Below are 26,011 nucleotides of genomic sequence, written 5' to 3'. Positions count from 1 at the left end.
ATCTTTCGACATTTTAGTGTTGATTCTTTAGTAAGAGCCCATGCCGTTAAAAATAAGAAGGCACAATTGGCAACAAAACAAAAGTTGGGGGATCGCAACGACCAAAACATTACATGAAGGTGCACATTTTCACAGAAAGCACTCGAAATTCACCAACAAAATAATTGGAAGTTTTTTGCACATCTACGTACCAACTTGTCTATAAATTCGTTTTCGTATAAGTGAACAAGAGAAATTAAAACCTGAGCACTAATATGTGCTCGCTTTCTCACTTATTCATATGTATGTATTACGCACATTACTTAAATTTAATCATACCCATGATCATACTTATGTAGGTATACATTTGTATTTCTATACTTCACTCATTTCAGCTAGAAGAAAATGATAACAAGCCAGAAATTTACCGCTAGAAATAAAACATGATTGTCATGCATAATTTGGGTTATCATATATATTAAGCGTTTTATAACATTATAACAAGGCTCCTAAAATTTTTTCATTTTCAATCAAAATATTTGACAACCTTTAATTCCACCGTTTTAACTTCGAACTTTTACGAACATACGTAGCTGATTGTTTTTCTTCTTCGTGATTTTATACTTTGTCGCGCAATGGATGAATTAAAGGAAATTTTAATTGAGTTGGAAGGCGAACCATTTTTGAACGTGTTTATTGGTAAGTTTATGGATATTTTGTTTTGCTCATTTTAGTTATTGCTAATCATTTCAATTATAGAAAGAATCATTGAAGCTCCTAAAGCCAAGCCATTTGGATACATTGATCGACACATCGCAGTTTGGACCAAGGGTAATTTTTAAGCATAATCTGCTCAATTGGCAAGCGCAACAGGTATTTTGTTATTGTGTGCATATACACACATATAGATATGCATGCAAAAATTCATAATCTTCGTTTTACTTCACTAGGGAATAAAAACACAAGCCATTCACACTGAGGCATGCGCTTTATTGGCAAATGAATATCGTGGCGAGGTAAATGTTTTTTTTATTACTTTTACTTTAGTTATTTATTTATTTTAAATATGCATTTCTGTACTTCATATAAGGAATCTTTTGAAGCAATACTCAGTAAGTCGGCGGGTGGATCACAAATCCTGAAATACTATGCGCAAAAAAAGTGTCTCACTCCAAAGTATAGGAAACTTCTAGCTGCAACAGTTGCAAATTATTTTATTTCTGCTGAAGTACATCCAAACCCTAAAACATTTGAAGCTTTCGCCAATAAAATTGTGGATTTATTTACGAGTGAATCTAAAGTCTGATCACAACCTAAAATTTTTATTACAAAAAAGTTTTCTAACCTCGATTTCATTTACACAGGATATATTTACATTCATAAGAAAGGAAAAAAGCCAGGTGGATCTCTGTATGCTAAGTACCACAGGGTATTATTGAAACTTAGACGGGATGGTCTTATTTCCAAAAGAGATGTAGAACCAACAACAAAAGGAACGGAGATTAATTCTTGCGTAACAGGTATATATGTACATAGGTACATATATCGTCGTTGCGAAAGCAATACCGCGTATATCCAATATACAAAACTACATAAGTGGTGAAGGAAGAGAAAACTGATTTTTTACAAAAGTATAGCTAAATTTTTTCACTGAACTTATAATTTATTAATATTATGACAGAGATCAATATACAAATAGTAATTCTGCAAAAGAGTGTACGTGAAACTTCAGTTTCTTTGGTCAATTCGTTTTGGTTTTATGCAGTTTTGCAATCGCAACGACGATATGGCTTTCTTAACTCATGAGTATATTTTGGCTTAATTTAAATTTTAAATGAGAGATTATTAAATATTATAATCTGCATTTAATGTAACCTTCATTTAATAAAAAAATTACATTTAGATTGCATTCAAGAAAAATCATGGTTAAAGTATAACGTTGAACCATTCGATGAAGTTCAACTAAAATGGGAAGCGACTTTTGCTGTGCGACGACAAATGCTACAAAAAGATGCCAATTTAAATACAATTTTAGAAGAATGGCCTCAGTATAAGCAGAGTTTTGGACATTTAATGGTATAATTCGTGAGTTTTATTTACATAAAAAATAATTTATTGTTCTTCATTCCTATCTTAGATAGAACTGGATTTTAAGAAGCTGTACCAAGAAAAGCAAAAATTTTTATTTGATAAATGGGAGAGCTTCTGCCAAGCGATTCCACCTTTGCTAGAAATTTACATTAAAGATTCAAACAGCTTAACTACTTGGAGGCAGTTTAAAGAAGGAAGCATCAATGCTGGTATTTAATATGTCTTAAGCCCTCATTGTTTTTAACAATCTAATTTCTCAGTAATTGCGTTTGCTATTCCAATTTTAAACTAAATGGCACAAGTTATAAAAAAGACTATATTGTATTTAATTATAATCCAAACTTTGTATCATACCAAGTTCTCGAAATTTTCATTATAAATGAAGAAATATTTTTATTTTGTGAATTTATAAATATCTTAGGGTACACAAATCACTACCTATCTTTTAAAGTAGGCCCTAAGAGCGGAAATTTTAGAATTATAAAAGCAGATGAATTAAACTATCCACCAATTCATGTGTATATTGTTAACAATGAAAAACTCTTACGGCCAAAAAAGTTTTTTTAATGAATTTTTCCAGTTTGTGTTTCAAAAATAAAAAACTAAAACCAAATTTTTTGCATTTTTATTCAATATTTAAAACATTTCATAATCTGAAAATTCAGGTAGATTTTTTAAAATTGAGAAAAAAGCTATTTTTCTTTTAGTAAATTTTTACTAGAAACAAAATAACAGTTTCCCTAATTCCAGCAAATTTTACTCTAAAATGAGTAATATTTTTATTTTCATTTAGCAAAATATTATCTATTTCAAACATAAAATTTATTACAAATATAAAAACAAATTCCTTAAATCGGGAAAGTTTTTCTCGAAAGCATGTAAACATTTTTTCTTCATTTTGAGAAAATATCAGATACTGAAAAGAGGATGCCTTTTCTTAGGCGCCAAATCATTCCCATATTTCCTCATTTCAATAGTCGTTTTAACTTGAACCGAAGAAGTTTTTTTTTGAGTGCAGTTTTTTCATAAACTAACGACTATCATAACCTCGGTTACATCAGCAAATCAGCTGATTCCTTCAAAATCGCTGAGAGCCGGCTATTGGGTCTGATGTTGGCCACACTTCTGCATTCTGTACTTCGTGCTTGCAATCTATCATCCTTGGGTACCGCTATACATATGTAAAGCCTTCTCTATTCTTTCAATCGTTGCCTATGCTCTATTTTCTATCTGTGAAGTAACCGCAAGGCGCCGGACGGAAGGTTTGCAGAAAGTGGGTACCCTTCCTTTGTTTCGTGCCGGACAGTGGCAAGTGAGATGTTGTACACTTTCTTCTTCACGATTTCATGCCAAAATATGATACTAAAAGTTTTGTTGATTGAAGAAAATCACAATAATTTTAGAAGACTTTCTCAAAAAAAGCGTTAAGGTAATCACCTACCATGTCAGAAATCAAAATAGATTAACGAAACCAACGCAAGATTGAGTCTTGTCGAGGCCCTATGCTCCCGAGTGGAGTGAACATAAAAAAAAAAGTCTCATAAAAGAAGAAGCAAATCATTCAAATAATGTGCAAACTTAAATACATATAAGATTTCGAAATTCATAAAGACTATAGCTGCAACTTGACCTACACCTCACTACACCGATAACCTTTAAGGTGTAACTGTATTGCAAAGTTTCATTTTTCAATTTGCCGGCTTCATATAATTCCACACTTTGTATTCGGTATTGCGTAACGCCGCTTTTGCGGGTGCCATAAATAGTTGAAATGTTTATAGTCGTTAACCAACCGCATGCATTCCTATAGAAGCACCACTTGAGACAATGGGATGCGTTCATTTAGAGTGATTTGTTCTAGCAAACTTTTCAATAAAAAAAAACTAAGCAAAAATACGTGGGTATGTGTGTGTGCATGGCTACTTTGCGTGTTGGAAAATTTGAAGAGTAATCAAAAGTGGCCTGATGTGAGCTGTGCACATTTGTATAGTTTATTTGTAGAAATGGAAATGTAAATGACTTAAGAATGACTTTTGAAATTTATAAATTATGGAATTAGAGATGCTGATTAAGCAAATCGTTTTCTTTTTTTGTTTTAATTTCATTCAATGCTCAGACGAATGATTCGCTAATTTTTGCAACTTATTAGACTATAACTAAGTATGTGCATATCAGTAAATTCATACATATGTACATATGTTTGTAAGTATATTGGAGAAATCTAACTAATTGGATGGGGCATAAGTTCATAGCATTTTTATATTTCCTTTTATTTTACATCGATTTGTTTGCTGTTTGGCAAATGCGGAGCATTCAGAACTCCTTCTGCTCTACAAAACTATCTTAATTGTATTTTTGAGTTATTTAATTTTTTATTAGTTTTGAGGCGTCGAAATGGAATACCCAGAAGGCAAAAACCAACATTTTCGACATCTGCTCTTCTTTGCTTTCCATCGAGGTCAAAAAGCTACCGAAGTAACCCAGGGCAAATATTAACGGACAAACTCTCTCACTATCACCCAGCGCAAAGTACTTAGGGGTAATTCTGGACTCCAAACTAAGCTGGAATTTAAATGTTGAAGAACGGGTAAGGAAGGCAGAAATTGCTTTATATGCCTGTAAACGTATGCTTGGAAGAAGATGGGGTCTTCAACCTAAGCATACATTATGGCTGTATAAGACGGTTATAGGACCTATTTTATCGTATGGTTCGGTAGTTTGGTGGAAAGCTCTAGAGAGAGAGACTACAACATCAAATTACTTAGCAGAATACAAAGATCAGCCTGTGCAATAACAGTCGGTGCAATCAAACCATGTCCTGGAGGTCCTGAACGCACTGACACACGTTATTCCGGTAGATCTACATATCAAGAAGATGGCAACCATGAGCGCATTTAGGTTAAATGAAGCGGGTCGCTGGAGAGAAAAAACTTATGGTCATGCTAGTCTATTATTGCGACAAACTCAGTTAATCTCGGTGAGAACTGACTACATCGTCCCGACGGTAACATTCAGTAGAAATTTTGCCACTCTCCTTCCATCTAAGGAAGAATGGAATAAGGGATTCTCTCTAAACAACTTCGACACTACAGTCTATACGGATGGAAGTAAAATGGGCTGCGGTGTTGGAGCTGGTATATATTCTCACAGACTTAAAATGGAGAAATCTGTGCGTCTTCCTAATACCAGCAGTGTCTTCCAGGCGGAAGTACTGGCAATTGGTGAAGCCTGTAGGCTACTAATCGCAGATTTCTCTTTTAAGGGTAATATCGCTATTCTCTCGGATAGCCAAGCTGCAATCCAGGCACTGGGTTCGGCTACTACAACCTCTAAAGTGGTGGAACAAAGCAGGACTAGCCTTACCACCTTGGGTGAAAACCATAAAGTTACCTTAATTTGGGTCCCGGGACATCGGAACATTGAAGGTAACGAAAAAGCAGATGAACTGGCAAGAGGGGGATCTGCCATGAATAACGCTCTTGCAGAATCGGTATTCACACCATTAGGTGCAGTCAAGAGTACAATTTCCCAAAAATACCTCAGAATCGCGGACTGTAGGTGGAAAGTCCAGACGAAATGCAAAATTAGCAGAACGTTATGGCCCACCTACAACCTCAAGCAATCGTCGGCATTAATAAGAATGAAACGACGGAACGCCTGGAGGCTAACGGCAGTCATAACTGGCTTTTGGTCTATCGGAGAACAAGCAGCCAAAATGGGTATCCCTCACAATACATACTGTCACAGTTGTAAACAGCCGGAGAAAAAGGAGACAATCTTCCATTTCCTCTGTGAATGCCCTGCCCTATGGAAGGACAGAATGTTAACCCTGGGTAAACCGCTGTTCGAGAGTCTGGAACAGCTGTCTGGCTTAGATGTCAACAACCTGATAAGGTTCCTCAACCGCACAGACTGGATATAGTCATGCTGTAAATAACTGGTAAACAAGTAGGTAACGAGGATGTGGCAATAAAATGGTGCGGAAGCGGTAGTTGGATTCTGGAAGAATCACCACTTAAACCAACCAACCCAGGGCATTTACGGCGTGTATGGAAAAGATGTCATAGGTGAATCTACAGTACGAATATGGTTTGAAAAGTTCAAAAATGGCGACTTTGACGTCGATGATACGTCGCGCAGCGAAAGGCGTTCTGAGTTCGATGAACACCGTCTCAAATCACTTTTGAAGGAGAACGATAGCCAAACTCGTGATCAATTGGCGGAAAAAATAAGCTGCAATCATAAAACGATTCTCAATCACGTTTATTCAATGGGATTTACTGAAAAATTGGAAGCTTGGGAATCTGACTGCCTCACGAGCTCAACGAAAAAACAAAGAAAATCGACTTCAAATTGATTTTCAACATCTCGCCCGCCATCGAGCAACACGCGATCACAAACAGCACTTTTTGTACTGAATCGTCGCGAGAGATGAGAAATGGTGCCTATACATCAATATGAAGCAAAAAACGGAGTGAGTGGCTCCAGTTGATACACCAAAGCCGAGAGTCAAGCCGAATCTTCATCCAAAGAAGTTCAGGATATGTGTTTCGTGGAACTGGGAGGTGGGCATGATGCACTGGGAAATGCTCGAAAAGAATGTCACGGTCAACGAGGAGCTCTACATTGTCCAGCTACACTGCGTGAATGAGGCTATTCGACCGAAAAGACCTGATCGACATGGCCAAACCATACTCCTTCCCGACAATGCCAGGCCCCATGTCGCACTAGTCGTCAAAGCCGCACTCCAAGAGCTCGACTGGGAGGTCCTTCAGCATCCGTCGTATTCTCCGGACCTTGCGCCAACCTATTACCATCTTATCAGCTTTCCCTATTCCTGTCAAACCAGATGAAGGACGTTACCTTCGATAACAAAGAGGCAACTACTGAAAACTGGCTCAACAACTTCCTTGACACCAGACCACACGAACTTCTTACCCAAGCCAGTATTTAATCATTGTATAACTTAAAAAATTTTAAAACGAAACATATTTACATTTTTATATTAGTGAGTCGTATATGTATGCATATATGTATGTATGTATGTGTGCGCATATTTATGTCCTCGTATATAATTTGCAGTGTCTGTGCATTTTTAAAACTAGGCTACGCGTATGTAAATATTAATACAGCAAAATTACAATCGCGAATATCAAATTCTATTCGCCATTTTTAGCATTTGTAACGGTATACTTAAGTGTGCTTGTATATGTATCATATTTATATGTAGCTCTCTAAGGGCCGCTCCACACCATAGTATCGATCACGGTTCGTTCTCAGTCTGGTAAAATGCTGTCATGTTCACATTATACGGACGGGCTTTTTTCATGATTCCGTCTTGTAATAGGCTAATGCGTCAATAGCATTCACACTTGCGGCCATTCCGTTCCAAGTTTCCTTCGCTCAAACACAAATTGCTTTGAGATTTTAACAATTTTGTAGGGTTTTTATGAAGAGAGTATTAAAACCTCTTCTTTATGATACATTGACTACCAAGATCATATGGTTTTTTTCGCTGAAGTCGTCGGGTTAGGCCTGCGGTGTTGAGAATTTTGCTGGCTTCCTCGTTTACGTGCCTCTGGAGTCTCTTAGAGTCTGCTTCTGCTTGTATTTTAATATCTTCAGCGACCGTAGGAATGTTGAGGTCACGATGAATATCTGCATGGCGAATGTGCCAAGGTGCGTTCACAAAGTTTTTGAGAATTTTATTTTGAAATCGTTGAATTATATTAATATTATTTTGACTCGCACAGCCTCAAATTTGTACGCCATAAGACCACACTGGTTTGACAATTGGATTGTATATCATTATTTTGTTATTAAGGGCGGTTATGTTTCCAGGGGCGGTGTTGATTTTGAAAAAAATACAATTTTTTTTACGAAATTATTGTCTTTTCTCTTTATTATGATAATATTGGTATGGCTCAATTATGTATGGAACAAAATATCGAACAAATGGCCGCCGCGGCCTCGGCGGCACATCTCCATCCGATGGTCCAAATTTACGATGACGCTGAGGCATAATTGAGGTTCTATGCCGTAAATGATAAAGATAATTCGGTATCTTATCCTTTAGCTCTTGAATTGTTGCTGGCTTATCGACGTACACCCTTTATTTCAAATAACCCCAAAGAAAGAAGTCCAACGGTGTGGTTGACGTTTAGGTGTGGTTCACATTCAACATCGGTCCTTGAAATTTAACCACCCTTTAGTTTTACAAGACCCCTACAACATAATTCTGATCGAGCCAACCAATTCTATTAATGAATAAATTACTATGTAATTTCGTCGTCACTGCTTATGTTGTTATATTTTTTTCTGTAGTCTCTGCACTTCGAAATACACAAATAAACGTAAATATATGAATGCAAAAACCAGCTGCTTATGGCTATGACACCAATAATTGATGACAGTAAATATCGGTATGGTTAATGCTCCGGTTAAGGCTATCGCGTTATGGTATGGCAGCTCTTCTGTGAGCTTTAACCTTTACTGCCATCTAATATCGGGGTCATAGCCATAAGCAGCTGATATTTAATTATATTAGCATTTATTTGTGCATTTCGAAGTGTAGAAACTAAAGAAAAGATAACAACATAAGCAGTGACGAGGAAATTAGTAATTTATCATTAATATAGTGGCAACAAAGCTACAATCAGCTGGTTATGGTTACGGCGAAAAACCAAAATTCAATTGGTCTGTACGGTGAGGGTTATGACTAAGACATTATGCCATGTCACCTCCAATCGATTGCAGTGTTGTCCATAGCTGGGTTCAATCAACAATTTTAAGTAGTTGTGGTTATGGCATCTCTAATTCAACCTTGAGAGCTAAGACCCGTCCGCACCACTGTGCAAAGAATACAGAGGTGGCGGCATCTGCGAATTGCTACCCTGCTCTGAGTAAATTTATTTATTGTTACGCCACTTCTAGAAGTACTCTCACACTTGTCGCAATATTGTAGTCTAACGATTTTGGGTCCGCACTAAAGCGCCGTTCACTTTTCGCTTTCTGTCGAGTAATTTATTATATTATCGTATAAAAATGGATGTTCCAAGCCTGTGGGAAGTTGCGGAGATGATTATGATTGCCAAACCAGGAGAGGATCCACATATTGTTTCTTCATACCGGCCAATCTCCTTGTCCCCACAAATTTCAGAACTACTAGAAAAGCTCACTCTAAATCGCTTAGAACCAATCATTGAATTTCGCAATTTGATACCTTCACACCAGTTTGGACTCCATTGTAAACACTCCACCATAGATCAGGTGCACAGAATTACAGCTGAAATAGAAAAATCGTTCGAAGAGAAAAACATACATACATATGTATGCTGAAAAAGCAGTCTTCCTGGACGTCGCGCAAGCATTCGACAAGGTTTGGCATGAAGGCCTTATCAACAAATTGAACTCATGTCTTCCACTTCAATACAGTGCATTTAGGAAATCGTATATAACTGATCGCTATTTTCGCGTTAAACAAGGTAATGGGTATTCCAAATCGCAGAAAGTAAACGCTGGCTTGCCGCAAGAGAGCATCCTTGGATCCCTTGTTTACCTTCTGTATACGAAAGATATATCATTACTTCCAAGCACTATGATCGCCACCTTTGCTGACGACACAGCAACTCTTCAAACAGAACAAACCGCCGAAGTAGCGGCAGCTAAACTTCAAACCGCTATAGACGCAGTAGAAAGATGGACGAATATGTGGCGAATAAAATTAAACAGTAACAAATGAATTCATGTGACCCTCACCAACAAAAAAGCAAACCCTCACCCAATAATGCTACTGGGTTCTCCAATTCCATACGAAAACACTGCCAAACATCTTGGTATAACCCGCGATGCTTAGGTACGTTGGAAGGAGCATATAAAAATGAAACGAAGCGAAGCGAAACTTAATTTGAAAATACTTAAAATGAACTGGCTAATTGGACGGAATTCAAAACTCTCCATATAAAGGGTTTTCTGCATTTCATTTGACATTTTTCAATTTCAGACTAACTCAATTTGAACCATGGAAAGATACACAATCGAGCAACGCATTAAAGTTATTAAAGCTTATTATGAAAACGGGATTCGTCGATAAGCGGAATTGCCGCATTTGGGCGAATGATAATCCAAGAGTGATTGCCGAAAAACCAATGCACCCACAAAGAGTGACTGTTTGGTGCGGTTTATGGGCCGGTGGCATCATTGGGCCGTATTTTTTCCAAAATGAGGCCAGTCAGGCAGTTACTGTGAATAGTGTTCGCTATCGTGAGATGATAACGAACTTTTTATGGCCCGAATTGGAAGATATGGATGTGGACGATATGTGCGAAAAATTTGATGGCCGAATAATCTCACGTCGCGGCGATGTCAATTGGCCAGATCATGTGATTTGACACCGTTGGACTTCTTTTTTTGGGGTTATTTGAAAGAAAAAGTGCACGTCGATAAGCCAGCAACAATTCAAGAGCTAGAGGATAAGATAATTCGGCACGTGAACGGCATAGAACCTCAATTATGCTTCAGCGTCATCGAAAATTTGGACCATCGGATGGAGATGTGCCGAGGCCGCGGCGGCATTTGACCGATATTTTGTTCCATACGTAATTGAGTCATACCAATATTATCATAATAAGGCAAAATGACAATAATTTCCTAAAAAAATTGTATTTTATTCACAATCAACTCCGCCCCTTGAAACTTAACCACCCTTTATTTGCTAGAGATATATGCAATAATTATTCATTTTCAAGACGTTCATTCAGTTTTCATCCACAATTATTTACTTGTAGAATTAGCATAGAGCTATAGAAGCTTCACTGTAATCAGCCGCATATGGATGCATGTAATCATATTCATACACTGCCAATTTGTGTAACACATACACAGGCACTTTTGTACAAAGTAGACAGAATCGTAGACATTCTCTAATTAATACTCATTACTGAAAGGTGTGTGAACTTAAGTGCGCTCGTATACCTACTTAAAAATATTTGTAGGAATCACAAATCGTACAAGTACTCGTACTTACAACTAGATTTTATTTTCAAATTAAAGTCTACATGTGCAGCAACAAATTTTTCACTGGATGTGACCGTCAGCGTGATAAAGTCGATGTATTGTAAATTTCGTATTGCAAAATTATTTAGTGACATAATTCTAATTGACGCGTAAAGATTTCCAGTTGTACTCGCACTTATTCAAACGCGTCGATTGTTTAAATGACAATGCATGTACGCGTATTTCACCACAACTGACATTTGTATATTTTTATTGTAGAGAGGGTCCGGCACTCGAAGTGTAACCAACTTCAGACCGCTAGCGCAGTTCATGCCCGTGCACCAGCTGTCTGTTAGTTGGCTAGATGAAATTTTTTACAAGCGCGCGGGAGCATTTCGACGAGAGTAAACGCGAAAAAAAAGAAGCTCAGTAATGGATTTAAACTTAAAGTAAATAAAGTTCTTGTTTATCGCCCCATTACTTGTTACAATGACGTTGGTAGCAACGCGAAACGTCATGGAGGTGTTCATCAAAAGACTGCAACGTCACGTGAAGTGGTAGAAAAAGTGAAGAAGCGACTTGAGCGAAATCCCCTACGAAGTGCCATTCAAATGACGAAAGAACTGAAAATATCTAGCCGTAACATCCGCCGCATACTGGAAAATGATCTCAAAGTCAAGCCTTGCAAGATCCAAAATTCGCATAATCTCACACGAAAGCAGCAACAAGTCAGACTTGAGAGAGGGAAGGAGTTGCTCAACCTCAATTTAAACGAAATTAAATATTAAATATTATTAAATCTCAAATTGAAAGTTATAAAGTTACCAAAACATTTGAAATCACTTGAAGAATACATTTCTCCATTTGAGAACAATATATTACAAAATTGTAAACTGCCCGCCATTTAATAGAACATTTTTGATTATTTGGCCTGAAGTTCTAAAGCTGGCTTAATAAAATTCAAGCGCTGAGCTTTATTCTTGTACAGAATAAGCTCGATAGATACGTTTAGAAGAGATTATTAGCGTGATGCTATATTCTATTTGCATATTTTAAGTAACCTACATATCAGAGGGGTCCAACCTGTGGCTTATTTGTGGATTTCGATAAATGTACCCGAGTTTCCTTTTTATTTTTGTGCTCACCGAAGGCCCAAGCAGCTAGTGTGCTCTTTTTTGTTTGTTTTTTAAGTTAGTGTAATATTTTATATTATTCTAATAAATAATAATAATAATAATATTTTTGTACTATTACATTATTACGAATGTGTTACATTTTTATCCAAATAAAATGTCTCACAGTGATGCCTCTGAGTTCGATTTAAAAGTCGTGAAATCCAAATGTCGATCAGTATTAAGAAATCAGCATCTCAAAGAACTACTGAGAAGTGATGTCACCTAATGGTAAAGAATTATGAAGAGATGTAAAATAAATGTGTTTAATTTTTAATATTCAAATTCCATACCATAACACGTGGGCTGAAAAGTTCCGCGCTTAACTCATAGATGGCGCTAGTTTTGTTGCATTCACCTCTTTTTCAATTAGTGCAAACCTTAGAAAGGCAGCTGTTCAAATTTCCTGATATTCTACTAATTAGTTCGTGAGTTATTGCGCTAAGAGTGACGCCACTTTTGTTATTTTCAAAACAATGGATCAAAAAGAATTTCATTTTGCACTGCTTCTTGATGGAAAATAATATCGTGCCAGCGAAGCAATGGCTTGAAAAGTGTTATGGAAACTCAGCTGCATCGGAAACAGCAATAAAACGATGGTTTGTTGACTTCAAACGTGGTCGCGCGGTCATAGAGACACCGATGATGCACAACGCAGTGGACGTCCAAAAAAGACGGTAACACCAGAAAACATCTAAAAGATCCACAAAATTGTTTTGAATGACCGAAAAGTGAAGTTGTTTGAGTTAGCTGACATAGTCACGATATCAAAAAAACGGGTTGGCTTATATTGCATGAGCATTTGCCTATGAGAAAGCTCTGTTCAAAGTGCTTGCTTGTGCAAAACTCGCAAGAAAATGTAACGGTTATCAGGCATCATAACGAAAAAATCGTAAAAATTCAAAAAATTGTAGAATTTTCAACCAATTTTTTGGATTTTACGTCCCATAACTCCCGGCAGAAGGGAAGTCGGGATTTGACGAAGCATATGTTGGAAAGCCTGGACTAAAAGCTATCATTAAAGATAAATATAACCTTCATAAAATCTATAACAAGAAAATTATAGGATGTTAGGAAAAAGGTACCTAAAATTACAAAACCCCCTACCTCCGAAATATTTCACCCTCACATACGATTTTTTTTCCTATCGTCATCTTCCCACGTACACGGTCCGAAAAAAGCGGTATGCCTGTTTTTGATTCTTTTGAATTTCACCCGGCACCAGAGAATCCTTTTTTGCAAACCTTAACGGTAGGTAATGTGTTAAAAGTTGATTTTGGCCTTTTAATTTTTTGTGTAGTGCTATGAAATTTACGAAATACAAATTGACAATTTGTAAGAAAAAACTTTCATTTGTGAGTGATAAAACTATCAAGATTTTCCATTTTAAGACTTTGGTTAGGCAAGAATGATAGAAAGAAGATTGCGCCCATCAGAGAGTGCGTGAAGTCACGTTTTTCCGAGTTGTGCAGTATTGCCAACCATTTGCTCTTCGCAATAAATTTAGTGCTTTTTTATACCGAAGATGTGAAAATTTTGAAGTTTCGTGTTTGTTTCTGTTTTTTAAATTTAAAGCTACCGGAACTTTAAGTTTAAAAAAAAAACTGTATTATTATACAAAAGGCCACTCTGAGAAGATTTTATTGCTAATGAAAATTAGTTGGTTCTTATAAGTTTGATATTTTAAATTTAATTGTGTGAATTTAGTTTTTTGCTCCTTTTAAGGTTATGCAAGAATATTAAATGTCCCTCTCTCAACTCTTCTTAAGATTGAAAACCTTTTAACACATTTCAAAAGGCGTTTGAATTTACTGAATGCGGATTAAAAGCATCGAGGTGTAATCGTTTCTCCCGGCCATCAATTCTTAGTGGGACATAGGACATGAAGAGGTGTATTCAAAGTAAAAATAAGCCACAAAGTACCAGAAAATACTAAAGAAGCCATACTGACATTTTTACAAAAAGAGTACCTTATCTAGTTACATAACCTCAAATATAGCAAAAAAGTCCTCCCCTTAACAAAACAGTCTCGCTTAACAAAAAAGTCATAACTTAAATTGGGCATAAGCATAACACATTTATTTAAAAAAACGCACATTTTAAAGACAATTTGTCACGCATACAAAGTTCTTTAAGTAATTCAATAAAAATTTGGTGTTTTATTTTCTTTAAATGGGCATTTTAGTGTGTTTTTATATCCAAAGCTAGGCAACACTGCAGTAGCAAGAGATTTGACTGCTGGAAGGAGAGGAACATCAACAATAAACCGGAAACGCGGACAATGTGACCAGATGTTAAAAAAAAGTAAAGCTAAATAAAACTGAGGGAATTATTAAACTAATTTTTAAAAAATATATATTTTACAAAATTATAAACATTAAATTTTAATTAGAACAGGCTAGAAAAATTTCATGAAGCAAGAACTAAAACTCCGAGACTAAATAACAAAAATAAAAAGCTAAATCAAGTTACGGAAATGGTAATCTGGCCATACTGGTGCTAAAACCACGTAACTCATTGTCAAATTCGCTGAGCGCAAAGTAACGGGACCACGATAGGCGCCATCTTTTGTTTCTCCATCAAGTTGGTTATGTAACTAAAAGGATTTTTAGATTATTTGAAAAGTACTTAATTTTCTAGCAAGAAATTCAAATACCATTTAAAATTTAAGATTAACGGATTTAAAAAATCACACTTTTATTTATGGAGGCAAATCTTAAAGAAATGCATTAAATTTCAATTTAAAAGAAACATGTGAATCAGGAGCATCACAAATTCAAATTAACGATTTAATTAATTAAATTACTAATTAATATAATAAAAAGCATTAAACAAAAATTAGCATAAATTAACATGCAAAACATGCAAATAATTTGACTTTACTGTATAACACATTTAAAAAAAATGTATGTTTATTACTGCAAAACCTGTTATTATACAAAACCTGTTCATGAAAAAAAAAGCTTTCGTACTCAACACTTGTCAACTGAACTGTCACAAGGTAGTACGAAAGTCATTTGAAGATGATGACCCCATTACAAAATTGGAGCCATTACAGAATATTTCAACTTCTTTTATCAGCGCGGATAAACTATGATTTTTTACTCCGCTCGACTCACTAAGTTAATTTATTTGTAAATATTAATGATGCAGTTTTCAATTCGAATTAGAGTTCTCGATTCGATTTCTTATAATTTACAGAAGAAGCTTTAACATGCATTAATTGTCGGGTGTTTTTTTTTTTTCAAATCAAACGAACTGTTTTCTAAAATCTTTCTTTTGCTTTTCTTTTTTTTTAGAAAGTTAAAAAACAATTCACTTTTTATGTTCTGTCATTGCCAATGAATTATAATGTTGACTTAAAAATTGGCTAGTAATTATTTGAGGAGATAAGATGTGATTTCCATTTCCAACATTCGCAAGCCGTCGTCAATAAACATTGTTAAAAATGTAAATACAATTAAAATTATTATGGAAATAATTTAAAAGATATATTTTTACTTCTCGCCAAACTTTGGTTGAGGTCATAAATTTTATGGCCACTGTGCTAGTAATTTTTGCTGTAGGAATCGTTTGGCTGTATTTCTGTTGTCCATATTCTGAAACTTCTGTGAGTAAATGTTTCACTCAATTATGCCGGAAAAACGTAAAAGGGTCGTAGATGGGCTAAACTTATGGCATTCTCAGTCTCAGAATGCCCTTCAAACTAAATAGATGCGAGTGTACACATCGCACACTAAATACAAAAAGACACAACTCGAAAAAATGGAAATGTTTAGAAGAGGCAAAAGATGAAGACCTTCGAAAGTCAGTTTCGTTGAAGTTTTATTGATTTTATATTTTCACTGAAAAAATAAAAGATAACTTTTAAACAGTCATACATTTCACTGAAATTTTTTCATTTGGCTAGTGATATTAATTCGAATTCAGTCCCTTTACAGCATTCCCTTTTTATCTGATAAAGAGACACCACTTCATTTAGTACACAATAAATTTTTATGTTTATTGCGAAAATAACAAAACAACTCAAAATAACACTCTTTTTGCGTAACAAAACTAACCAGTCGTGTTTAAGCACATTGACACATCTAAAAATAGTACTCCTTAGTTGAAGCAATTGATACAATTAACATAAAAACAGATATAACGGTACTTTTCCAGGTAAAAAGTGTTGACTCTTGTAGTTAAAGGTACGTATGTATGTACTGTTAGTTATTTGACGAAAAAAAATGGGTTTTGAAAAAGTCTCAGTTGTCACCGTTTTGTATGTAGTGTGCGATATGCTCTCACTGAAGATTATTCGTAGATTTATTCGTAAATCGGGTAGATCTAAATTTGATTAAAATAAATGCGAACATTCGCAAAGTAATGAAAAAAAAGAACATCCAAATTTTATGTATCATCAAACATACATTAAAATTATCAATCAACACAAGAGCCAAATACCCACGATGGAGAAAATAATGTTTCTGATATTATTCTTGCCAAATACCTACATACATACATACATATGTGCATGCATATTTTGCTTTCACTCAAATGAAATTTCTGTACGCGTTTTTCTATAATTCCCCATGAATTTCCATTTTTTTTAATTTGAAGAAGCCAAGTGTGTAATAATTGTGAACGTTTAGCGCCTCTTTGATATATGGCATTATTCATTAATGGTTTGTTTATTTATTTATTCAATAAAACTTGCTCGCGAGTATTCTCCGCACTTATACATACGTATACGTACATACTTACGTATATTTGCAAGTAGATATGTATGGAATTATTTAACTACAGACAAAATTTGTGTTGAAAGCTTATATGTACATATGTACATATCTGCTTATGTTAAAGAGCAGGTGAGAAAAGGGTATATCCAACTAGTTTCGGAATTTAATATAAGATTGCAGACAGAGTGGAAGCGAAGCCGAAGCCGAAGATGTAGGTGAAGTCGAAGCCGAAAAACAGTGCAGTAGTTAACATAACAAAGGTAACACAATATGATCACATTGCAAGCGACGACGAAGATGAAGACGTTGCGCAAGCAAATGGAAATTTTTCGAATATTGAGACTGTCAGTTAATACGTTTTGCTTACGTTTTGCCAAAAATTGAGTCTTTTTAATAAAACTCCGATCGTGGCCACTGAAAGATTGTTTGTGACTTTACGGTAGATACTCAAATAGGAAATGTTTACTTACGTGTTTGCCCACTGCTTTTGTGGTAATTGACGTTGTTGTGGTAAGAACAATGCAAACTTTAAGAAAAGTAACCCTTCTCCTATGTGACCTCTGCGTACCCATTTGGGAATGAGACAGAAACTCATTCACAGTTTTTTTTTTAATCCAAGATAGTTTATTTGAATTATTTATATTATCATTACTAATTTAACAAAAGTAACTCGCGTTTATTTCACAGTTGCAAACATTTAAATGAAATGTAAACAAATCGATACAGCAAGCGGTTCGTCTTTGAAAACAGTACCGCTAGTTTCAAGCTGACAGATTGCGCGCCCATGAGGACGTTTCAAAGCTTGGCAGCACTCACACATTATGGGATTTTGAACAGCTGATAGGCTAAAGGGCAGGCTGCCAGAAGAAACGCGCACGTGACGAAAACAGTTCCTTTTTGCTTAATGGAGAAATGACGTGTTGCAATGTTTATAATTATTTATCTTAAAATTAATTCAATTGAAATGTAATGATTTGAATTGAAGTGAGTTTGTAGACTCCAAAGCTCGTTATATCCTTTTCGACTTCTAGTTTTAATTAGTCTTATGTACATAATGTAATTTTATTGAAAACTGTGTGTTGGTTTATGTAAATTTGTAATACGTAAATATTATATGGTTGAAAAGCGTAGGTAAGGGAATTGAATTTGAGTTTGAGATATTTTACAAAAATTAAAGGTAATCTGCTTTAACTTATTCTGTGCGTTGTTTGAAAATTTTGTTTTTTTGTTACCCACTTTCTGTGTTATATTAAAAAATCGCAATATGTCATGTTTTTAATTATAACTTATGTTTTTCGTGTTCATTACTTTATTATTATTAAATTGCTTTTGTATTTCAATAGATAAATTTTTAAATAATTTCATTTACATATAAATTTTTTGCTTTTTTATGTACATATTTCATACGGATTGGGCTGATTTTTAGTATATGTAGGTGTTTACGAGTGATATAAGGCTATTGGGCACACTAAATACTAACCTCAATGGTGGGGGGAAAATAAAAATTCCCTAATTTTTTTTTTAAATACCCAATTCATATTTCTACCGGTGTGGCAATATTGGCAAATGTTATGAAAAATGCACATTTTTCAGCGCTTTCACGAGAAAAAGAGTTTCCCAGCTAGTCATCTATGGCACTGTTTTTCATCTTCGGCTTCGCTTCCACTCTGTCTGCAACCTAATGGTGCTCACACTCACCAACGTGAGCGTACGCCCGCATCAGCTGATACGATGAAACTAAGGAGAGCCCCATGTAAATCAATTCTCACCACCGTTCCGTTCCGTAGTATAGTAGATCGTTATACGGCCGTGAGTGTGAGCACCATCAGACTTCTTCAATAGAAAAGATTGTCAAAAAAATGTCACCAATTTCCGACATGCATACATACATACATATGTCCTTAAATCAAATGCGTACTAAATTGTCCAACTTATGTGACAAAAATTTATATTACGTCGTAACACCGTTAAAACTAAACGCAATGTCTTCCAATGAAACCAGTCACAAATGGAAACACGCCTAATTAGCCAAACCAAAAAAGTTCTCAATGCATAAATACAAAATGTAAATTCCGCCTTGTGACTTTTACCTTGTGGTGTGTTTTCATGCGAACACTAAGATGGCAAAAAACAAATATTTTCGTTGATGCTATCCCGAAAATGTGTGCTTATTTTATTTTTTTTAATTGGCCACTACGCCCATTGATGGGTGTTTGGTCGATCACTTCTCTAAATTGTGGTGTGAGTCTTATGTAGCCTCCGAACGGCAGAAGGTTTTTTCTTCTTCTTCTTAATTGGCGCGATAACCGCTTACGCGATTTTGGCCGAGTTTAACAAAGTGCACCAGTCGTTTCTTTATCGTGCTAACCGGCGCCAGTTGGACACACCAAGTAAAGCCAAGTCCTTCTGCACCTGATTTTTCCAATGCAAAGGAGGCCTTCCCCTTCCTCTGCTACCACCAACTGGTACCGCATCGAATACACACAGAGCCGGAGCGTTTGTATCCATTCGGACGACATGACCCAGCCAACGTAGCCGCTGGATCTTTATTCGCTGCGCTATGTCTATGTCGTCGTAAAGCTCATATAGCTCATCGTTCCATCGTCTGCGATATTCGCCGTTACCAACGTGCAAAGGTCCAAAAATCTTGCGCAGAATCTTTCTCTCGACCACTCCAAGCGATGATCGGATCTTGTCATCGTCCAAGCTTCTGCGCCATACGTTAGGACGGGCATGATGAGAGTCTTGTTGAGTGTTAGTTTTGTTCGTCGAGAGAGGAATTTACTACTCAATTGCCTACGTAGTCCAAAGTAGCACTTGTTGGCAAGAGAGATTCTACGTTGGATTTCCAGCCTGACATTATTATAGGTGTTAATACTGGTTCCTAAATACACGAGGTCTTTTACAACCTCGAAATTATACAGGGTGGGCCATATAGCGTTTGCTTTTTGAACCACCTATTTTTTTGAGAATGGTAACACAAATGACATGTCAAATGTGTTCATAATTTACTTAAAGGTTTGACATTTACGAAATGGGACGCTATACGCTTGAACAAAATTGGGAAATATTGAAAACCTATTTCTAAAGTGGTGAGAAGAAGACTTCTTCCGCGGTTACAGTAAATGGCGAGCGTTACCGTGACATGCTCAACGAGTTGTTTCCAAAAATTGAAGACCTGGACGACATTTGGTTTCAACAGGACGGTGCAACTTGTCGCACTGCCAAAGTTACACTCGAAATTTTGGCTACCGTTTTTGAAAACCGAATAATCAGCCGAAATTCCGATATCAATTGGCCGCCTCGGAGCTGTGATTTAAGCCCGTTGGACTATTTTTTGTGGGGAGCCGTTACGGACAAATGCTATGCGAACCAACCAGAGACGATTGATGCTTTAAAACACGAAATCGAAGTTGTCATTCATGAAATTGGAGCCCAAGCAATAGAAAATGTGCTTAAAAATTGGGTTGATCAAATAAAGTATTACAGTCGAACTTCTCTACAGTGAACTTCCATATAATGAAGCTCTCCTTATAATGAACTGGTTTCGAAGACACTGCTTTTTCGTTCTACTTTCGGTGTATTTTTGTCTCCTTATAATGAATTTCTATATAGTGAAGTTTTCTAATGGACTATGAATAAGTTCGTGCGGTTTTTTTTCGAAATTTGAAACTTTATTGACGTAAAATGGTTACAAATTTAATATTCAAAATATTGTCCATCGCTTACTACTACTTTTTCCCATCTTTCTGGCAATTCACGGATTCCCTTTGTGAAAAATTCGGTCGGTTTTGCCGCAATCCACGAATCGATCCATTTTTTGACTTCATCGTAATTACGGAAGTGCTGGTCAGCCAGGCCATGTTGCATCGATCGGAAGAGATAGTAATCGGATGGCGCAAGGTCTGGACTATACGGCGGGTGGGGTAGGACATCCCATTTGAGCGTTTCTAAGTATGTTTTGACCACTTGTGCAACATGTGGCCGAGCATTGTCATGTTGCAAAATAACTTTGTCGTGTCTATCGGCGTATTGCGGCCGTTTTTCTCGCAGTGCTCGGCTCAAACGCATCAATTGTCGTCGGTAGACATCCCCCGTAATCGTTTCATTCGGTTTCAGTAGCTCATAATACACAACACCCAGCTGGTCCCACCAGATACACAGCATAACCTTCAGGCCATGAATATTCTGCGCCGACGTCGATGTTGAAGCATGGCCAGGGTATCCATACGTTGCCCGACGTTTTGGATTGTCGTAATGGACCCACTTTTCATCGCCAGTCACAATTCGATGCAAAAAACCCTTTCTTTTGTGCCGTTGAAGCAGTTGTTCGCATGCCATAAAACGGCGTTCAACGTCTCTTGGCTTCAATTCATACGGCACCCAATGGCCTACCTTTCGGATCATTCCCATGGCTTTTAAACGTTTGGAAATGGTTGATTGATCAACTCCCAAAGTTTTTGCAACCTCTTCTTGCGTTTGAGCCGGATCTTGATCGAGCAATTCCTCCAATTCGGTATCCATGAACTTTGGCGGCGCACCCTCGCGTTCTTCGTCTTCCAAGCCAAAATCACCACTTTTAAAGCGTGCAAACCACTTCTGGCACGTTCGCTCAGATAGAGCATGCTCACCATAAACTTCCACCAAGATACGATGACTTTCGGCTGCTTTTTTCTTCATATTAAAATAATGAAGAAGAATTCCCCGCAAAAACACATTATTTGGCACGAAATTCGACATTTTCAAGTGTGGTAAAAATATTGTTGTTCACGCTTCAAATAAAAAACTTATACTGACGTTTGTGCCTTACGACAGTAGCTCTCCAATGAATGTTTGGAAATGTGGATCGATGGAATAATAATCAAGTTACGCCATCTGTTGTAAAACCGCACGAACTTATAAATAGACCTATTATATAATGAACAAATTTTACAGCTGGAAATTCAAGCGAACTAAGTTTTTGTCTCCATATAGTGAATTTTTTCAAAAGTTTTCTGTTGCAAAAAATTACTGTTAGATGTGGAAATTAAAACAGAAAGAGCTGAGCTATTACAGTTTTATTCAGTGATTGAAATTAAAATGATGCATCGAAGCAGCATTTCGCTTGAAAAAAAGTTATTAATGATTAACAAAGTTAATGAAGGAAAGAAAAAAAAAAGATATTGCCAATGAATTCGGAGTTCTTCCCAGCACTTAATCAAATATTTTAAAAAATAAGGAAGTGATTTTAAAAAATGCGGAGGATTTGGCAGTAAATACCAAACGCAAAAGACTTCGACCTTGTCATTTTGAGGATATTGACGAAGCAATGCTGAAATGGTTACTCGCTGCACGTGGTAAGAATCTCCCTTTATCTGGACCATTATTGAAGCAAAAGGCCAAAGATTTTGCGGAAGCACTAGGACACCACGAATTTGAGGCAAGTACAGGTTGGTTAGACAAGTTCAAAAGTCGGCATGGCGTTATTCAAAAGACATTATGTGGGGAAAGTGCTGACGCCAACATAGAAAACCGTGATGAATGGGTAACGAACGTCTTACCGAAATTAATTGAAAATTACAACATTAACGACATTTTTAATGCCGACGAGACTGCTTTGTTTTTCAAATGCTTGCCAACTAAAACACTGGCATTCAAAAATGAAAAATGCTTTGGTGGGAAGCAAAGCAAGGAGAGAATAACTGTCCTGGTGGGAAGCAATATGACTGGATCAGAAAAGCTAAAATTGCTGGTAATCGGAAAGGCCAAAAATCCGAGGTACTTCAAGGGAATAAAATTTTTAGGTGTCGATTATGAGTTTAACAAAAAAGCATGGATGACCAGTGAGATTTCTACGAAATGGATTGTAAAACTCGACAAAAAATTTTGTGATCAAAACAGAAAGGTGTTGTTTTTTGTTGATAACTGCACTGCCCACCCTAAAGATGTGAGAGACAAGTTGAGACACATTCATATCGCTTATTTTCCTCCCAACATGACTTCGTTACTGCAACCAATGGACCAAGGCATTATCTACAACATGAAACAACATTACAGAAAACGAATTTTAACGAATATACTGACTCAAGTGGATGAAGGAAATTCTGTTATGGCCATAGACTTGCTGCAAGCAGTTCGAAATCTTAGCAATATATGGAATGTCTATGTTAAACCAGAAACAGTTGCCAACTGTTTTAAAAAGGCTGGATTTTCAAAAGATGTTATGCAGATTCCATTTGAGCATTGGGATGAAGAGGACCTTCTTTCAATATCGGATTAGGCTGCTTTACAGTCTTCATTTAAAAAAGTAGCAAATATCGAAGCATCGTTTGATGACTACGTAAATGTTGATAATGGTGTGCAGACTTGGGACAAACCATCCGAAGAAGATATTCTCAACAGCATTTTTGAAAGTCGCGGAGTTCCAGCTGAACCTGGTAAGCATTTATCTTTTTATAGTCAAACAAAAATTTAATATGTAAATATTATTTCAGATAACGATGAACACGATTTGACCGTTGAAGAATTGGCAGAAACTGAGGAGGCATTACCTACGTTGATACAAGCTGCTTTATCCATTAGCGTAATTAGAGCCTTTGTGGAAATGAGGAGTGACGTGCCGATTAATGTTTTCAACTCTCTACATGATTTGGAAGCTTTTATTGAAAATGAAAAATGGAAGACTGTAATTCAAACCAAACTCACTGATTATTTTAAATAAAATTACATAAAAAATCAATGTTTCTTTATAATGAAGTTTCTATATAGTGAAGTGATTTTCAGGAAGTTCGACTGTATATATCGATAAACTTTATGCTGCAATGGGTCAAATGAGCTCACAACCTTTTGCTGACATTTGTGGTGTGCGACAATTTTGCGTATACATATACATATGTATGTACATTAACTACCAAAATATAGCTGCTGACTGTAGTAAGTCATATTTTCACGATTATTATATAATTGCATTTTAAAAACAGAACACTTTGCGGGTCACAGTAACGTGGTATTGTATGCATACGAGTATGTATGACCATCACAAGGCCAACACTTCTCAACTCTTTCGAAGGTGTTTCTTTGCCGCACTTAACCTATGCGCTGCCGCACACCTTACTATCATACATACATTCACAGCATAAGGACATTGTTGTAGTGCACACCTCCTTGTCCTGACCCCACCAAACGCAAGCTGAATTGCGGCACAAACGGTAGTAAGCGCTCGTACGTAAGTACACACACGCACAGGCATACACACACACGTGCCACAGCTAACGATGAATTCTTCGGCATATCCACTTTGTTTATGTCGCCTGTGCTTTCACACACACACACACACACACACAACGTTTGTTATATTCATAACAACACAAACTGTGGAAAATCGATACTCTCAAATGATAGCACAGAAGGAAACTTGGAGAATTAGCGCAAGTATATTGAATCCTTGCGCAGGCACAATCACTGCTGAATTTGAAATGCGTCATCATCTGATTGCACATTGATATTTTGTAAGTTTTTCATTACTTTTTCATTAGTTGTCAGTTATTAGTAAATAGAGGCTTACCAATAATACGCAATAGTGTCGCCCAGGCCATTGCGTACATTACGATCCAGCAGGTTATAACAGATATTGGTGGAAGCACCTTCCATCCATTTAATGGAGATGGGTCCTTTGGTTATATTAAAATTATATTGTAGGAACTTTTTTGGATCTGCTGGTGTCTCCCAATGGAATTGTTTTGCTACGCGCATCCAAAATTCCTCCGGATTATCCAAAGATTCCTCGTAGAATTTTCTATATTCAGCCATGCTGGATATGTAAGCATCGCGACTAAGCGCCGGATTTGGGTTATAAATTGATTTTTCCGATGGCATTTTGTAAGCGTTTACAATGCTTTTTACAACAAAAAACGGGCGTAATTATTCTTTTAACGAAGCAATTATTTTATGTGAATTTCTGAAAGGTTTCTAAAATGCACTTCTTGAAAAACTAATGAAATTATGAAATATTATTTTCAGATTTAAAATTTAGATTTTTTACTCAATAACTTCGTGTTTTTTTAACAAACAAGAAGTCCGTATTAATAAAATAATTTTTTTTTTATATATTTCTTTTATTGGAATTTAATTATTTTGTTGGCAATTAAACAATCGCGTTTGGGGTCGTTGTAATGTTTATTGTTGCATATGTGTAGCCGTGTATATATTTATGTATAGCCGTTACTTCCCGAGCTTATTTTTTAACACCATCTAACTGGAATGAGCACTTCGCGTATACTGAACTTGAAATCCTCACAAAAATTCGCTTTTGGTATTTCGTTATTCGCTTTTACTTTTCTACCTTTCTTGATTTTTGTCTCTTAGGTAGATTTGCACAAACAACAACCAGAGCACCCAACCCCACTACACATGCTAATATATATACATGTATACATGTATGTACATATACAAGAGTGAATAGCTCTTTTTGCGGATTTGCACTGAATATAGTCGCAAAAGCTCTTTATTTTGTTTGATTCTGGAAGAGTACACGCAAATTAGAAGAGAGCGCGTGTGCAGCAAAAGAATTGAGCACCAATTTGTTGCTAAGTTTTTTTTTTTTGTATGTAGGAAAACTACAATGCTTTTTCTTCGTATTTGAGAGCACATTACACAAAATGCTTATTCACTGCATTAATTTGCATTTTGCTCAAGCGGTTTTTGTTTGTACTTTGTTTGTTGTTGTAATATTTAAATAATAATTTTTATTCCAACAGCTCGAATCCTCTGATCTCAGTTTAAACTGCCTTGATAACGAAAGACGTTGCCTATAAGTAATAAATATGTTGCATCCATGAGCTATATGAATGATCGGCTGTTACATTGTTTTTGGGAATGTAGTGCGACAAGTAATTTATTGCTTCGTGCAGCCCTTACATGTACGAAATTGACTCATTCAGCAAAGTGCTGTAGCAAGGCAATGATTCAAGCGCGGAAATTTACGAGTATTTATTTAGATGTGTCTAAATCGATACCTCTCGCAAACGCCTACCTCCAATTACTGAAAAAGTAAATAAAAAATTAAGTTAAAAAGTT

At 36.2% G+C, this 26,011-nt stretch overlaps 1 protein-coding gene and 1 long non-coding RNA gene across 2 annotated transcripts in view; one reads left to right on the top strand and one right to left on the bottom strand.

Moving 5' to 3' along the window:
- Positions 1 to 25,226, bottom strand: part of LOC128862246 (acetyl-coenzyme A synthetase) — a 51,416-nt gene extending 26,190 nt beyond the window's left edge. Inside the window, exon 1 of the mRNA XM_054100769.1 lies at positions 24,501 to 25,226. Within this exon, the coding sequence (XP_053956744.1) occupies positions 24,501 to 24,811 (311 nt within the window). The 5' untranslated portion in view covers positions 24,812 to 25,226. The remainder of the gene's footprint in view (positions 1 to 24,500) is intronic.
- LOC128862247 (uncharacterized) lies at positions 618 to 1,285 on the top strand. The gene is made up of 4 exons (XR_008454441.1): positions 618 to 678; positions 739 to 852; positions 930 to 995; positions 1,070 to 1,285. It is a non-coding gene; the product is annotated as an uncharacterized LOC128862247 (long non-coding RNA).
- Positions 25,227 to 26,011: the final 785 nt, after the last annotated feature.

This window comes from Anastrepha ludens, chromosome 4, assembly GCF_028408465.1.
Source record: "Anastrepha ludens isolate Willacy chromosome 4, idAnaLude1.1, whole genome shotgun sequence".
NCBI lineage: Eukaryota > Metazoa > Arthropoda > Insecta > Diptera > Tephritidae > Anastrepha > Anastrepha ludens.
Note: the sequence above shows the minus strand (reverse complement) of the source record. Positions and strands in the feature narration are given on the sequence as shown.